The sequence below is a fragment of the Myotis myotis genome, unplaced genomic scaffold, assembly GCF_014108235.1.
Source record: "Myotis myotis isolate mMyoMyo1 unplaced genomic scaffold, mMyoMyo1.p scaffold_m19_p_2, whole genome shotgun sequence".
Lineage (NCBI taxonomy): Eukaryota > Metazoa > Chordata > Mammalia > Chiroptera > Vespertilionidae > Myotis > Myotis myotis.
Genome location: NW_023416324.1, coordinates 89,044,796 through 89,061,321, shown reverse-complemented (window position 1 = coordinate 89,061,321; position 16,526 = coordinate 89,044,796). Strand labels below are relative to the sequence as shown.

At 44.2% G+C, this 16,526-nt stretch overlaps 1 protein-coding gene across 5 annotated transcripts in view; it reads right to left on the bottom strand.

The window, feature by feature from the left end:
* SSR1 (signal sequence receptor subunit 1) overlaps positions 1-8,063 on the bottom strand; it is a 41,056-nt gene extending 32,993 nt beyond the window's left edge. Inside the window, exons 1-2 of one of the 5 annotated variants that reach the window (XM_036347540.1) lie at positions 7,890-8,063; positions 4,876-4,988 (exon numbers count right to left, since the gene is read on the bottom strand). In XM_036347540.1, the coding sequence (XP_036203433.1) occupies positions 4,876-4,988; positions 7,890-7,968 (192 nt within the window). In that variant the 5' untranslated portion in view covers positions 7,969-8,063. The remainder of the gene's footprint in view (positions 1-4,875; positions 4,989-7,889) is intronic. The other 4 variants (XM_036347541.1, XM_036347536.1, XM_036347537.1 and 1 more) reach the window with 4 other exon arrangements.
* Between the last annotated feature and the right edge of the window lie 8,463 nt (positions 8,064-16,526).

Sequence of the window (16,526 nt, the reverse complement as noted above, 5' to 3'; positions counted from 1 at the left end):
CCTGTTCTAGAACACCTTATTAGTCTACAAAGACTTCCATCCTGATTAACAGAACAGGACAGAAAAACTGTATCATTTACTATTTCAAGAAGATGCTGGTAAAGAAAATTTTCCTGTGAGAATCTGTCATATAACTGGAAAAAAATGATTAAAAAAAAAAAAGTGACCAGATATTGGGGTAATGAAGATGCCCTAAAACTTGATTAAAGCTACACAATTTGGTGCATGTATTAAAAATCATTAAATTGTATGCTTAAAACAGATGAGTATTATGATAAACAAATCATATATATATGGCTAATATGCAGTGTCCCCTCGGGAGTTCGACCGGGAGGCCTGGAGTTTGATTGCCCACTATGACGTGTGCCGACCACCAGGTGGCGGTGCGGAATGAAGGAAGGCCCCGGCCAGCAGCCGGAAGGCCTTGATCAGCCCTGATTGCCGGCCAGGCCTAGGGACCCTACCTGTGCACAAATTTCATGCACTGGGCCTCTAGTATCTCAATAAAGCTGTTTAAAAAATGTGAACAAAATTTAGTTTAAAACTTTAAACCTCAGTGCAGCATTTCTAGACCAAAGACAGGAAGGCAGGAACCACAAGCTGTAGTATAAAGAGGAAAGTGTAGACTTGAGAAATAGTTAAGAGAAACCATTCCTAAGATTTGATTAATGAGTTGTGCAACAAACAAGAAAAGTAGCAAGGCACAAGCTTGAATCACTGGAGCCATTATCAAAACAAGAAATAGTTTATGAAGGTAGGATGGACAGTGTATACTGAATTCCAGTTTGGACATACAAAATTTGAGCATCCAGATGGTGCTATACTGCAAAGCGCTGACAATACAGGTATAAAGCTCAGTAACTGTAAAGTAGATGGCTAGAAATTAGATCTGAAAGTCATCAATATAAGCTGGTGGTGGCTAAAACCATGGGTTTCAGCAACATTAAGGGGGTGAGCAGAGGGAGGAGAGAGAAGGTAAGAGAGGCCAAGCAGCAGCAGCTGGGCAGGGAAACTAATAAGGTGCAATAAAAGTCAAAATGAAGGGACTCAAGAAAGGGGTAACGGGCCCTGGCAGGTTTGGCTCAGTACATAGAGCTTCGGCCTGTGGACCAAACAGACCCGAGTTCAATTCAGTCCAGGGCAGGCTCCCGCACGGCCGGCCCTGGTCTGGGTGTGTGCAGGAGGCAACCAGTTGATGTGTTTCTCTCACATCGATACTTCTCTTTGTCTTTCCTTGCTCTAAAAATCAATGGAAAAATATCCTCAAGGGAGGGAGGGAGGGGTAATGGGCCAATGCTAAAAATGGTTCAAACAGAAAAACAATGGCAAACAGGCCTGGAATTTGGCAATTAGGTCACTGATGACTTAGCAAGAACATTTTTAGCAGACACAGGTGACCAAACAACTTAGAGAAAAAAGTGACATGAGCAGAAGAGAAAAAATGTACGGTTTACTGTTTCAAGAAGCATGCTGGTAAAGAAAATGTAGAAAGGATAGGTGAATAATATACTTAGAAGTAGGAAGTGGAATATTTGATAGAGTCCATACTTCATGGCCTTTACTTTCTGACACTGAAGGCAACATTGCTAGTAAGACAGAAGAGGACTAATTTTGAATTTGAAAGTGATAAATGTTTGGAATGTTAGTTGTGAAGAACTGGAAAGTAGATGGAAGTAAAGGTAAACAACTCATTTATCTTATAGCCAATTAGCATATTATATGATGTATATTGCTTAGTACCTGCTACCTGGTTATACTCTAGAACAGCGGTCGCCAACCAGTGGTCCACAGGGTCTGAAAGGTTGGCGACCGCTGCTCTAGAATAGTTTGGCTATTACAGACTATCTGCAGGAGAGTCAAGAAACTGATAGTACTGTGGAGATGCCCTCTGCACCTGGAGGGCAGGCATGCAAGAAACTTTTCACTACATACCTTGCACCTTTTAAGCTCTAATCCACTTGAATATAGTATCTATTTTAAATAATAATACTAATATTTTGTTAGTGTTACTACTTTAGTGCTTGTTTCAATAAATATTAAAACAAAAACTGCTATTAATTCTCTTAAGAAAAATACTTTCAAAGAATGATGACATTCTACATTGCAACCCTTGGTTTTAGAGACTAAAGGATAATCGAGGGGGCAGAAAAACCCAAGGTGACTTTAAAAAACAGTTTACACTGAAAAATTTTAAACCAATTACTTGTATCTAAACCGGGTGTTGGTAGCTCAAATCTTAGGGAAATCTCCTTTCTGTCCTTTGACTACAGACATAGTCCCAGTATCAAAGGATCCTCCCATATCCACCAATTCTTTGATGTCTAAGGCAGCTGTGTTTAAGTTGATAAGACAAATCTTGGGTAAGAACAATAACAGGAGAAATTCCATGGCCCTCAGTTCTGGAGGTAACTTTTGTAGCAGCTCTTGCCTTACAGGCCTATCTTTTTTAGCCTGCAGGGTTCCCTACAAGTCTACTGCTGGTACCATCTAGTCTAAAGGAAGGAAACACTTACCCAGCATTTTGCTTCAATTTGCCCTAACCACTTTCTGATTTGAGAAAAGCAACATAGAAAAAGGTACTAACACTTCTGAATTAACTGGCCAGGGTAAAGAGTGGACATTTTGAGTTATTCTCTCAATTATAATACTCAAGGCAAGGGAGATGATCAAGGGATAGAAAAGTTCTGCCTAAACTGAAACTGTAACAAAGATCCAATAGTTTCCTCTGCTACTCTTTCCTCCACAATAAATACATTCCAGTGCTAGAGATCCGATGTAATTTCAGAAAAGTGGTTATAACAATACTAGAGGCCCAATGCACAAAATTCGTACACGAGTAGGCCTTCCTTCCCCTGGCTGTCAGCACTGGCTTCCCTCTGGCACCCAGGACCCAGTCTTCCTTCTGGCTACCAGCAGGCACCCAGGACCCGGGCTTCCCTAGCAGTCCCGGCTTCATCCGGAAGGTCATCTGATCTAATTAGCATATTACACTTCTATTATTAGAGATGATCTATCACTAAATTTCTGTGCATGCCCACATTTCAGAGCCCTAAATACCATCTCTAATCCTCATTTTCTGGATGGATTCTCTTCAGATGTTCATTCCAAGTTATCTTACCACAGCAGCACTTTTAGAAGAGTGAAGTTTTTGTTACCATCACTGATGGAGGAATGTATTTATCTAGTTAAAGTAATGCATCGAATGAACTGTGTTGAAGGTGCAGAGCCCTAATATAAACCCTTAACGTATGGATATGCATACATGTGAAAAGCTTGACATAAGGTAATCTGTAAAGGTAGTTTTCTTAAAGGAGGGGGAATTAGAAAAGCACAAAAATTAGTAGGGGTATTCTATTCAAGTGAAACAATATGTGCAAATGCATAGAAATGGTCATTTAAACATCAACAAAACAGCAAGCAGATTAGCTTAGTTGGAAAGCATACTCCATAAAAATGAGGACAAAAAAAGGGAGCAGTATCTATATACAAGGCCAATTATTTTGATGCTGACATAATAGAAAAATAGGGACTTGGTTTGATCTCGAAAAAAAAAAAATCACAAGATCTAGAATCACAAGTTTCTAGGTTCAGGTATGGCATAATGAAGAGAAAAAAAAAATGTGTGGCATAGATTACAGTAGTCCAAGAGAGGAAATGAAATTAGCTAGAAGCATGCTGCAATAATCCTTATTCTAGCCCAGTATTTTTACTGTCATACTATTTATACTAATAAAAGGGTAATATGCTAATTAGACTGGGAGACCTTCTGGACAAAGCCATAGTGGCAGGGCCGAGACAGTGAGGCAGAGGCGGTTAGGGCTGATCAGGCTGGCCTGGGGGTGGGGGTGGGGGGGGTAGTTGGGGGTGATCAGGCAGGCAGGTGAGTGGTTAGGACCCAGCGGTCCAGGGATTGCGAGAGGGATGTCTGACTGCCTGTGGGCCTAAACCGGCAATCGGACATCCCCTGAGGGGTCCCAGATTGGAAAGGGTGCAGGCCTGGCTGAGGGACACCTCCCCCAACCCTGTGCACGAATTTCATGCACCAGGCCACTAGTAATGTTGTAATAAAAGTGTCAGAGCTGAATGACTTTTAGAAATCTTCTCTAAGCCCTTTACTCTCACAGAACATACTGTATATACTGTTTATAGTCTGCTCCTTACCCCTGGACACTACTCCAAGAACATGAGCTACATGACAGCAAAGAAAACACCTGGTTTGTTCACCCCAGCATCCAAAACAGTGCCTGGCACATAAATAAATATTTGCTTGTTGAAAGAAAGAAAAAGGAAACTGAGACCCAGAGAGACAAGTTACCCAAAATCAGAAAGCTAAGTAGTATGTATCTCAAATCTATCAACAAATGGTCCACTATATTGTTACTCTAACAGAGTCATGTCCATATGATCTCCTTCCCTATTCCAGAAAATACTAATGATCCATCCCCAATAACTGGCCCCTATTATCCAAACTTCAATTCACACCAACCATAATAACAAGCCTCTAAAATTAAGAATTTTAGCCAAAACCGGTTTGGCTCAGTGGATAGAGCGTCGGCCTGCGGACTGAAAGGTCCCAGGTTCGATTCCGGTCAAGGGCATGTACCTGGGTTGCGGGCATATCCCCAGTGGGGGATGTGCAGGAGGCGGCTGATCGATGTTCTCTCTCATCGATGTTTCTGACTCTCTATCTCTCTCCCTTCCTCTCTGTAAACAATCAATAAAATATATTAAAAAATAAAATAAAATAAAATAAAATAAAATAAAATAAAATAAAATTAAGAATTTTAAAGGCAAATTTATCTATAAAAAGGATAAATTCTAGGTATGTATATATATATATATATATATATGCATTAAATCTTATATCACATTTACCAAATCTGTTGGTTCATCTTCTTCCACTTCTGCTTCATCATCTTCATCTTCAATTATTGAATCTTCCACTGTTTCTTCATCTTCTGTAAGATCTTGAGCTGCTGCTACTGAGCCTAACAATAAAATATAAAACAAGCAGTTACCTACCCTGGAATACTAATGTTTTTTCATCTCAAGAATACTGAACAAAAATTTCCCCTTGGAGCAGTTCAATCACGCAGTGTACTTGAATGATGTCAGATTACAATGCATATAAGAATATTCAGCCCTAACCGGTTTGGCTCAGTGGATAGAGCGTCGGCCTGTGGACTCAAGGGTCCCAGGTTCGATTCCGGTCAAGGGCATGTACCTTGGTTGTGAGCACATCCCCAGTAGGGAATGTGCAGGAGGCAGCTGATCGATGTTTCTCTCTCATCGATGTTTCTAACTCTCTATCCCTCTCCCTTCCTCTCTGTAAAAAATCAATAAAATATGTTAAAAAAAAAAAAAAAAGAATATTCAGCCCTAGCTGGTTTGGCTCAGTGGACAATGCATTGGACTATAGACTGAAGGGTCCTGGGTTTGATTCCAGTCAAGGGCACATGCCAGGGTTGCGGGCTTGATCCCCAGTAGGGGGCATGCAGGAGGCAGCCGATTGATGATTCTCTCTCATCATTGATGTTTCTGGCTCTCTTCCTCTGTAAAATCAATTTAAAAAAAAAGAATATTCATATTTTATCTTAGTAGTTTTAACAACTGCATGTTAATTTTAATGGGAAATGCTGCTTAATTTTAAAAAGCGCCTAACAGTTGAAAAAATGAACTCCTGAAATTAAAGATGCCTTAAAGTTCAAATAAAGGACTTCAAGCAATTTTGTTAAGCAAATGAAGGAAAATAAGTGTTTCAAAAGAAATCCCAAAATTTAATCTGTCATTATCCATACAAAATAAACAAAAATACTCACGGCTAGAGAAAAACAGCAATCTAAATATCTAAGCAAGAAACTTTGTTATTAGAGTTGACGAAAACTCAAACTCTTAGAATTTGATAACATGTAATTCCAAGGAACAAAGATCTACATGGCGTTCATGTAAAAACTAGCTGGCATAAAACACACTATTTAGTAAAAAACCTATATTATTAACTTCAGGGTTGAGAGCAGAGAAAGCATGCACTTATTTTTGCGGGTGGCTTCAAACATGTTTTAATATACTTTTTTTATTTCCCCTACACTTAATATGAAAATAAAAGTTAGGCATAACTATAATGCCAGGAAAGTATAAATCACAGTTTTATTTGCAAAAGTATTCTAAATAAGTCACATTAAATCTATTTCAGGCAAGACCCTCAAAAGAAATTTCAAAGTTCTAGCGACTCTCCCAACATTTCTCAGAAAGAATGATGATGTGGCAGTTCAGGACAGGGAAAAAAATGTGGGAAAGGAAGCATGTGCATATGCTGCAACACCCAGGAGAAACAGCACACGTTAAGGGCCATGTATTTTAAGTCTTTTCAGTTCTTCTACCTAAACAAGTCATTTTAAAAAACTAGTTAAAAGACACCCCCCCCCCCAAAAAAAAAAAAGAAAGAAAAAACCCTAAAGAAATGAAAAACTAGTAAGAAAAATATCTAGGTCTGACATAATAATTTAAAGTTGTACTTAAACTCAGGATTGAGACATAACAGCTTTTCACCCTACATTTCAGTGGATACTAAAGTATTTTAATGTTACCCGTAACATTTCTATGCCTATAAAATCCAACACTTTTAAGTTTGAAAAGTTTTAAAGGAAACATCTTTTGAAAGAAAGACCATTATTCACAACAAGTGTTTAAAGATACCCCGTTCAGTTTAGACACTGATGTTTCCTTAAAAAAAAAAAAGTTTAAAACCTGAAAAAATATAGTAAGTAGAATTGGCAATTTTTGTTAAGAGAGAGAGAGAGAGAGAGAGAGGAAATCAGCAAGCAAATGGTAAGGGAAAAGAATCCCTCAACCTGCAAATGAATCCCTTGACAGTTCTGGTTACTCTTCATACTTGGTTTTCCATCCACTGAACAGGAACCAGTCACTTCACTTTTTTTCACTTGGAAAGCGGCCTGTGGTCACCTGTCACTATCACGCACTCCGCCTCAGCTCGCTTCAGCTGATGGGAGCAGAATCCCAGCGCTCATCCAGTCAGACTACACTGACAGAGTACAGAAATCCAAGTTCATGGGAGAATCGGGGCAAGAAGCCAAGTCTACACATTTTTAATGTTCTGCCGTGTAGGTTATTTCCACCCCAGCTTAACCGTGGGGAGGAATAAACAAACCTGAATAAAACATGTAAAACTCGAATGAGACTATATATTTCCAGGACACGGTGCCAAGATACAAAAAAAAAAATGGTTACAAAAAAAGAAAGGAGAGGAAAAAGGGGCCTAAGCAATAGACAGCCCACGGAGCTCCTTCAGATCCCCGCCTGGGAGTGCGGGGCTGGGCAATGGGGCGAGACCGGGGAGCTGCTCTGAAACCGGGACCCCCGGCAGCACCCCGGGCCGGGGCCGGGGCCGGGCCGGCGCCCGGGAAGAGGACCAGGAACGTGCACAGCGCTCCGAGAGCTCAGGTGTTGAGGAACAGAGGCTTCGGCAAATGAATGAAGGGGACTCCGAGCGGGAAACGAAAGACACGTCAGCCCAGAGCCGGGGCAGGGGGTGGAGCGGCGCTGCGGCGGCCGGGAGACAGCCGGGCCGCAGGGCAGGGGCTGCACGCGCTCCCGCGGCCCTCCGCCTCCCTCCGCCCGGGACCCGCCAGCTCCGACCCCAGCAGCGGGCGCCCGGCACTGCCCCGCGTTCCGCGTGGAGGCGGCAGCGGCCCCACCGCAGACTCGTCCCTGCGGTCCCGACTGCGAGCCGGGGGTTCAGGACGAGGTGGAGGGAGGCCGGCGAGCTGGACGCCGGACCCAGGAGTTGCCGCCGCCGCCTCCAGCTTTAAACTTGCCGTCCCTGGCGGCTCCTTCCCGGCGAACCCCACCGTCCCCTCCCCTCGCCTCACCTCCACGGCCGCCTCGGAGCAAGAGGGTGGCGGGGAACACGAGCAAGAGAAGCAGAAGCAGGCGAGGGAGGAGCCTCATGGCGCGGTCCGTCCGGTGCCCTGTCGCCGTCCGCGAGAGCTCTCGGGGACTCCAGCGAAAATGGCGTTACTTTTCATCCGGGCTCCGGGCGGGGAGGGGCGGGGCACGTACCACGCACGGACTTTCGCCACGCCCCTTTCTGTGGCCGAGGAGCGCCGTCCACGTGGCCGCCTCCAGGCACTCGGGTGGAGGGGTGCGGGGGTGGAGTCCTGGAGGTCACCTGGCGGGTTGCTGGGCCTCGGAGATTCCCGGGAGATCCCGCCTCCACCTGCCATGCTGATGGCCACCTGCGGGTCCCACCCATGGTGCTTGGCTGATAGGGTGTGTTTTTTTAATATATATTTTTAAATATATTTTTACTAGAGGCCTGATGCACAAAAATTTGTGCACTCGGGGGGTGGAGGGAGGGATCCCTCAGCCTGGCCTATGCCCTCTTGCAGTCTGGGACCCCTCAGAGGATGTCCACCTGCTGGCTTAGGCCTGCTCCCTGGCCGCCCTCGGGGATGTCCACTTACCAGCAGGGAGCAGACCTAAGCTGCAGTCAGACATCCTTAGTGCTGCTGAGGAGGCGAGAGAGGCTCCCACCACCATCGCTGTACTGGCAGCCATCAGCCTGGCTTGTGGCTGAGCAGAGCTCCCCCTGTGGGAGCACACTGACCACCAGGGGACAGCTCCTGCATTGAGCATCTGTCCCCTAGTGGTCAGTGTGTGTCATAGTGACCAGTCTTTCCCAGTCGTTCTGCTCTTAGGGTCAATTTGTATATTACCCTTTTATTATATAGGGTAGAGGCTTGGTGCACATGTGGGGGCCGGCTGGTTTTCCCTGAAGGGTGTCCCAGATCAGGGTGGGGTCCCCACTGGGGTGCCTGGCCAGCCTGGGTGAGGGGCTGATGGCTGTTTGCAGGCTGGTCAAGCCGCCCCCAGTGGGGACCCTCACCCCATGGAGGTTTGGCCAGCCTGGATGAGGGGCTGATGGCTGTTTTCAGGCTGGCCACACCCCCTTTAGGGTGAGGGACCCCACTGGGGTGCCTGGCCAGTATGGGTGAGGGGTTGAGGGCCGTTTTCAGGCTGGCCAAGCCCCATGGAGACAGAAGCTCCCAGCCTCTCCTTTATTTCTTTTTCATTATTATTATTCTGGGATTTATTTACCTTCTATAATTGAAACTTTGTAGTCTTGAGTGGAGCTCAGAGTCCACCAGGGCGGGCAAGAAGCTTGGCTTCCTCCATCACCAGGGGCAACCCAAGCTTCCTGCTTGCTCCATTTCTGTGGCCACGGCCGGCTGAAAGCAGGTATCTGGGGGTTATTTATCTTCTATAATTGAAACTTTGTTGCCTTGAGTGGAGCTCAGAGTCTGCCACGGCAGGCGGGAAGCTTGGCTTCTTCCATCACTGGGGCAACCAAGCCTCCTGCTTGCTCCAGCTCTGTGGCTGCCGGTCGCCATCTTGGTTGGGTTTATTTGCATATAATCGCTCTGATTGGCTGGTGGTCATGGCTTAAGGCATAGTGAGGGTATGGTCAATTTGCATCTTTGTCTTTTATTAGTGTAGTTTGATTTCAAAGAGAAAGGAAGAAGGAGAGAAACATTAATAATGAGAGTCATCGATCAGTTGCCTCCTGCGTACCCCTTACTGGTGTCGAGCCCACAACCTGGGCCTGTGCCTTTGAAGGGAATCAACCTGGGACCCTTCAGTCCACAGGCACCCTGCTCTACCTATTGAGCAAACCGGCTAGGGTGCCATAGGTCTTTACACTGTAAACCAGTGGTTCTCAACCTTCCTAATGCCGCGACCCTTTAACACAGTTCCTCATGTTGTGGTGGCCCCCAACCATAAAATTATTTTCTTTGCTACTTTATAACTGTAATTTTGCTACTGTTATGAATCATAATGTAAATATCTGATATGCAGGATGTATTTTCATTGTTACGAATTGAACATAATTAAAGCACAGTGATTAATCACAAAAACAATATGTAATTATATGTGTTTTCTGATGGTCTCAGGCTACCCCTGTGAAAGGGTCTTTCGACCCCCAAAAGGATCATGACCCACAGGTTGAGAACCACTGCTGTAAATGATCTACTTATATAAAAACCATGGGTGTTCATCATGACCAGAACCGCAACCAAGCAGAAGGAAGTCAGTCCTGCAGGGGTTGTCTTGGCAACGGCTGTGCCCTCCCCCAAGTTGTTTCCTGTAAGGGCAGGGTTTGAGGCAGGAACCAGCCCTGGGAGCATGGAGGCATATCTTTTTTTTTTAAATATATATTATTGATTTTTTTTAAAGAGAGGAAGGGAGAGGGCATCAATCAGCTGCCTCCTGCACACCTCCCACTGGGGATGTGCCCGCAACCAAGGTACATGCCCTTGACCGGAATCGAACCTGGGACCCTTCAGTCTGCAGGCCGACGCTCTATCCACTGAGCCAAACCAGTTAGGGCATGGAGGCATATCTTTATAAAGTCTGCCACACCAGCACGGCCAGGGGTTAACCTGAGTGGGAGCAGCTGAAAGGCTTAGAAAAGACAGACAAGAGAATGAAAGCCGGGTCTTGGTGGGATGCTGCTTCTCTGAGAGACAGTGACCACGCCCACAGCCATGCCTTTATTTTATAGCAGATGCTTCGAGCCAAAGTAAGGGCATGACCAAAATGTTTACAACATTCTCCTGGGTTTCAATCCTACTCAACTACATGCACCTGAACTCTATCAAGCCTACATCACTCAGGCACATGGGACCATGTGTTCAGACCACAGGTTCAAGCTTACAACTACAGCTGTTGGCTATAATTGTGCTGGGAGGGCCTTGCCCTCCAAGCTGGGACTTGCATGTGGCAATAAGAGGACTGTGCCCTCTCATCAGTCCAAGGCTTGAATCTGTCCAAAACACTGTAATGGCTCCCCACAATAAAGTGTTAATTCTGTTTCTTTGTTACTAATGTTGTGGCCCCACCCCATAACAAAGAAACAATTTCTGGAGGATGAGGCCCAGGAACCAGGATTTTTAAAAAGATTCCCAGATGATTCTAATGTGCAGTCAAGGTTGAGAACTACTGCTATAGATAATATTAAAAAATATCTAAACATGCAATTCTTTGTCCAAAAAATGAGCATGTTCAAAACTTAAGTGAAGAAAATTTGGATATACTCGATGGAGATTTTCACACATATTTGAGTGATGATTCCATTGATTCCACAGATGATGCTGTAAAGGAAAATTTTCCCATTGAATTTCTTAATAGTATTACTCCTTTGGGAATGCCATGTCATAAATTAAAATTGAAAGTGGGTGCAATCATCATGCTATTGAGAAATCTCAATAGTAAATGGGGTCTTTGTAATGGTACCAGATTTATTATCAAAAGATTATGACCTAATATTATCGAAGCTGAAGTATTAACAGGATCTGCAGAGGGAGAGGCTGTTCTGATTCCAAGAATTAATTTGTCCCCATCGGACACTGGCCTCCCATTTAAATTGATTTGATGACAGTTTCCCATGATGCCAGCATTTGTGATGACTATTGATAAATCACAAGGACAAACTCTAGAAGAAGTAGGCATATTCCTACCTGAACCCATTTTTGCACATGGTCAGTTATATGTTGCTTTCTCTCAAGTTTGAAGAGCATGTGATGTTACAGTTAAAGTTCTAAGTACTTCATCACAAGGGAAATTAGTCAAGCACTCTGAAAGTGTTTTCACTCTTTTTTTTAAAAAATATATTTTATTGATTGCCACAGAGAGGAAGGGAGAGAGATAGAGAGTCAGAAACATCAATGAGAGAGAACATCGATCAGCCGCCTCCTGCACATCCCCCACTGGGGATATGCCTGCAACCCAGGTACATGCCCTTGACCGGAATCGAACCTGGGACCTTTCAGTTCGCAGGCCAACGCTCTATCCACTGAGCCAAACCGGTTTTGGCGTGTTTTCACTCTTAATGTGGTGTAAGGGAGATATTAGAATAAGTTTAATCACTTTATCAGTCATTGTTTGCATCACTGTTGTTTTCATATCATGTTTTTGTTGTTTTCATATCATGTTTTTGTCATTTTTATATCATGCCTCTGTTGTTGTTATATCCTTTTGTTACTGTTTATTTATTAATAAATTTATATATGATTTTCATATACATTTTACTAATTTCCTTTCATCTTTCACACTTGTATTATAGAGAAAGGGCAAATAGCAATATTAAAATATCTCTGCTAATTAATTCCCTTTTTAAAAAATATATACTTTATTGATTTTTTACAGAGAGGAAGGGAGAGGGATAGAGAGTTAGAAACATCGATGAGAGAGAAACATCGATCAGCTGCCTCCTGCACACTCCCCACTTGGGATGTGACCGCAACCCAGGTACATGCCCTTGACCGGAATTGAACCTGGGACCCTTGAGTCCGCAGGCCGATGCTCTATCCACTGAGCCAAACCGGTTAGAGCAATTAATTCCCTTTTAATGTGCACAAATTTTGTGCACCAGGCTACTAGGATCTAATAAAAGCCTAGGTGGCATCATGCCTTCGCGTGACGCCCTCATGCGATGTCATCACAAGATGGCCACCACAAGATGGCTGGCAGGGGAGGACAGTTGCGGGCTATCAGGCCATCAGGGGAGGGCAGTTGGGGACAAACAGGCCAGCAGGGGAGGGCAGTGTGGGGTGATCGGGCCAGCAGGGGAGGGTACTTGGGAGTGACCAGGCCTGCAGGGGAGGGCTGTTGGGGGAGATCAGGCCAGCAGGGGAGCAGTTAGGGGGCAATCAGGCTGGCAGGCAGAAGCGGTTAGGGGCAATCAGCCAGGCAGGCAGGCGAGTGGTTAGGAGCCAGCAGTCCTGGATTGTGAGAGAGATGTCTGACTGCCGGTTTAAGCCAGAACCGACAGTAGTACATTCCCCGAGGGGTTCCAGATTGGAGAGGGTGCAGGCTGGATTGAGGGACACCTGCCCCTGTGCACGAATTTTGTGCATCGGGCCTCTAGTAGGGATATAAGGAACGTGAGCTGTCTGAATGTAGTGTGAAAAGCAAAAATAGGTTTTGGAATAGTTTAAATACAGTTTCTCCCCCCCCCCCCGCCCCCCACTTAAAAAACATAAATAATATACAGTGGTACATCTTTTTTCCTCTCTGCCCATATCCTCACCCACAGTGACAGCTCTTACATTGTTAGGTGGCATTCCAGAGTTATAAATCACCTAGGACAATGCCTGGCATATAGAAAGCATTTGGCAAATGTCTGATGGGAGCAGCAACGGCTGCACACTACCCTTCCGTTTCCTTCTCATCTGGTTTGGACTTTGGGTTGCTGCCAATGAGTTGGTATTTCATGCAATTAAACAATCTGAATACCAGGTACTGTTGGACTAGACCAGTGTGACATGTTATATAGATGATGAAACAAATTAGCTAACCCTTATTGTGTGCTTGCTATTGACAATTACTGCCCCTTAGAACTGTGCTTTCATGTATCATCTAATTTAATCTCTAAAATCCCTGTGAGGAGATATTGTTTACTGAGCTGAGCAGAAAAACCAAGATATAGAAGATTAGTAACTTAACCAAGGCTTAAAGGCTAGTCCATGGCAGACAGCATGTCTGATTCCTGCCTCCACTCATGCCCCACTGGCCTGGAACATCTTCTCTTCTACTCCTGCATTGGCTGTGCTCAAGGGTCAAGGCTTATGTTTGTCTGCTAACGTCACAACCTGACAGGTCTGGGCTAAGCCAACTCTGCGCCACTCCCCTCTGCCAGGCCACCACCGATGCTGCTGCCACCAAGGCACCCAGCAGAAGTGGAGGGACTTGCTAAGGAGGCACCCTCCCACCTGGCTGCTGCCTTCGCTACTGTGCACAGCTACCAAAACTGTCACTCTGTGCCAACGCCCCAGGACTGCTGGCCCCACCCCGATGTGGCTGACCCTTGCTGAGTGCACTCTACTGGTACAGGAAGAATCTTTCTCAACTTTGAGGCACTTTCTGTTTCAGACCTGTTCTGAGTTCCCGAGTCTGACAGGTTTTTTGATAAATACATCCTTCTGTTTAACTTGCTGCTCTCTCCCAGCACCAGAAAGAAACCAGTGTGGACTGTTAAAAAAAAAAAGATGCAGATATTCTTAAGTCACTTTTCTCTGTCACTGGACCAAGCGTTGCTCACAGACTTTTTTCCTCCGAGGACTGATTTCTGGTGAAGGTTCTCATTCTTCATGTTAGAGAGACTCCTAGCAGTTCTGTCCCTACAGTTCTTATGACATGCTCAGATATAAAACCTGAGGATAATCAATTTAAGGCTTACACTGGGACTTTCATTCCAATTACGTTATGAGATTGTCACTAATGGATTTTATTGGGGACTTGAATTTTACACAACCAGCTACTAAAGGTACAGCAGGGACAAATAAAAGTGTTCCAGCTCTGGCTGTGGCTGATGTGATGAGTCTGGGGAAAATAAAAACATACAAACAGAAAACAGAGACCTGTGTAATTGTCCAGCTGGCATAAAAAGTACTAGTCTACGGATCAGGGAAATAAAATCCTCACCCTGATCTTAGTGCTCACGAATTCTGCATATTTGTGATCTATGTTCCCGCTGCAATCATCAGCTTTTCTGTGGTGCCCACCCAAGAGCTCTCTCTCCTTCAATTGGTTCAAATCTTTAATTTATGGACTTAACTATTCCATCTACTGCCCTGGCCAGTGTGGCTCAATTGGTTGGTGCACCGTCCTGTGCACCAAAAGGTTGCTGGTTTGATTCCCTGTCAGGGCACAAGCCCCAGCCATGGGCTTGATCCACAGTAGGGGGCACGAAGGAGGCAGCTGATTGATGTCTCGCTCTCACATCGATGTTTCTCTCTCCCTTTCCCTTTCTCTCTCTAAAAATCAATACAAATATTTTTTTTTTAAAAAGAATTCCATCTACTAATTTATTTAGGTCCTCCCAAATATCCCCCTATGTTCTCTCTCTCTCTGTCACCTCTGCACCTATCATCTTGAAGGTAATTGTTTTCCAGGAACACACCACATTTGGGGGCATTCTCATGCAAACAGCTCAGGCAAATCTGCAGTTGATTCTCCACTTTTGTTACTTTACTCACTTAGAATTTGTAAAAGCAGAACCTTCTTTTCCTTTGATTACTTAAGATTTTCCTCGTCACAATTATTAAATGTGCTTAATAGCACTGGTTTTTGTTCTGTTTTATTCCCTCAGATAACGGTATAGCTAAAGAACTTGCTCATGTCCTTTAAACCTTTGCTCAACTGTCACTTGTCAGTGAGGCTTACTCTCACCTCCCAGTTTTAAAGTATAGTCCTCCTCCCCGCCCCCTCCCCGTGCCCCCTGCTCTCTCTCTCCCTCCTCCCTCCATTCCCTTCATTCTAGTCTCCTTTTGTTTTCATAGTATTTGTTATCTTCTAACACAACATATAGTTTATTATGTCTCCTGTCAACATCTTCAGGCCAGGCATCTTTGTGCCTTTGAGTCAATGTCATAGAACAGTGCCTGACACCCAGGGGTAACTCAGAAAATATTTATTTAATTTGTTGTGTTGTAACAAGTGACATTTTTCCTCCACAGATTTGCAACCTAATTTCAATTGTGGACCAGATAAGAAAGGGAAATTGTCAAGTAAAAAAGTTGCACTTATTATATGCAAGCAAAGATTTAATTGTTCTTTCACCTAGCAAGGGCTTAAAAAAAAAAAAAAAAAAAAAGAACTAGGTTTGGCGTACTATACTATACCCCTGACAGAAAAATTTCTTTTGTGATCCTTATGAAAAGGGGGCAGGATGGGAAAAAGAAACAAAAAATAAGGAAAGCTTTCAAAGGAATTCTGGCTTTTCAACCCAACTATTCCCATCTGATCCTCTTTCTTCATAATTCATAGACCTCCCTCCAATTCTCCCCAATGCATCTTTCATTGAAAAGAACAGACAAAATTACAAGCACCTGATCACTCCCCATAAACTCTACCAGTTACCTCCATCTTTGGCCTGTCTTCCTTGCTGTTATAATAAAAAATGTTTATAGGCCTATCAAAGGCCATCTATCATTTGTGGTTTGAATCCTATTACCTGCTCAAAACATGTGATTTGGAAAGTAGTCCTCTATTCTCTACCTCTTAATAAATTTCTACTTCTCCAATTCATTGCTCCCATCAACATACAAATGAAGCATAACATTGTCCACCTTAAAAAGCGAAATTCTCCTGTGGCCTCTGTTCCCGTTCAGCCACAGCCTCATTTCTCTGCTCTTGGGCACAGTGCAGCTTCACTTCTCTGCCTATTCCAATTGGGCTTTTATTTTCACCCCTGAACGAAAACATCCCCATCTTGCTAACTCCAAAAGTCATCATCTGAGCCTTCCCTCTCCAACCCTTCCTGTAACACTTGTTTCTCTAGGCTCAATGACAGCCATCCCTTCCCAGTTTCCTTTCACTCCCCTGGCCCCTCTTGTCTCTTCCTGGCCCCTAAATGTGGGCCTATTAAAATACATATAGTAGCAAGGCTGGAAACTAACTAGTGTACCTTCTGTGAGAGGGCCTGGAGGTCACTCTGTTACCAAAGT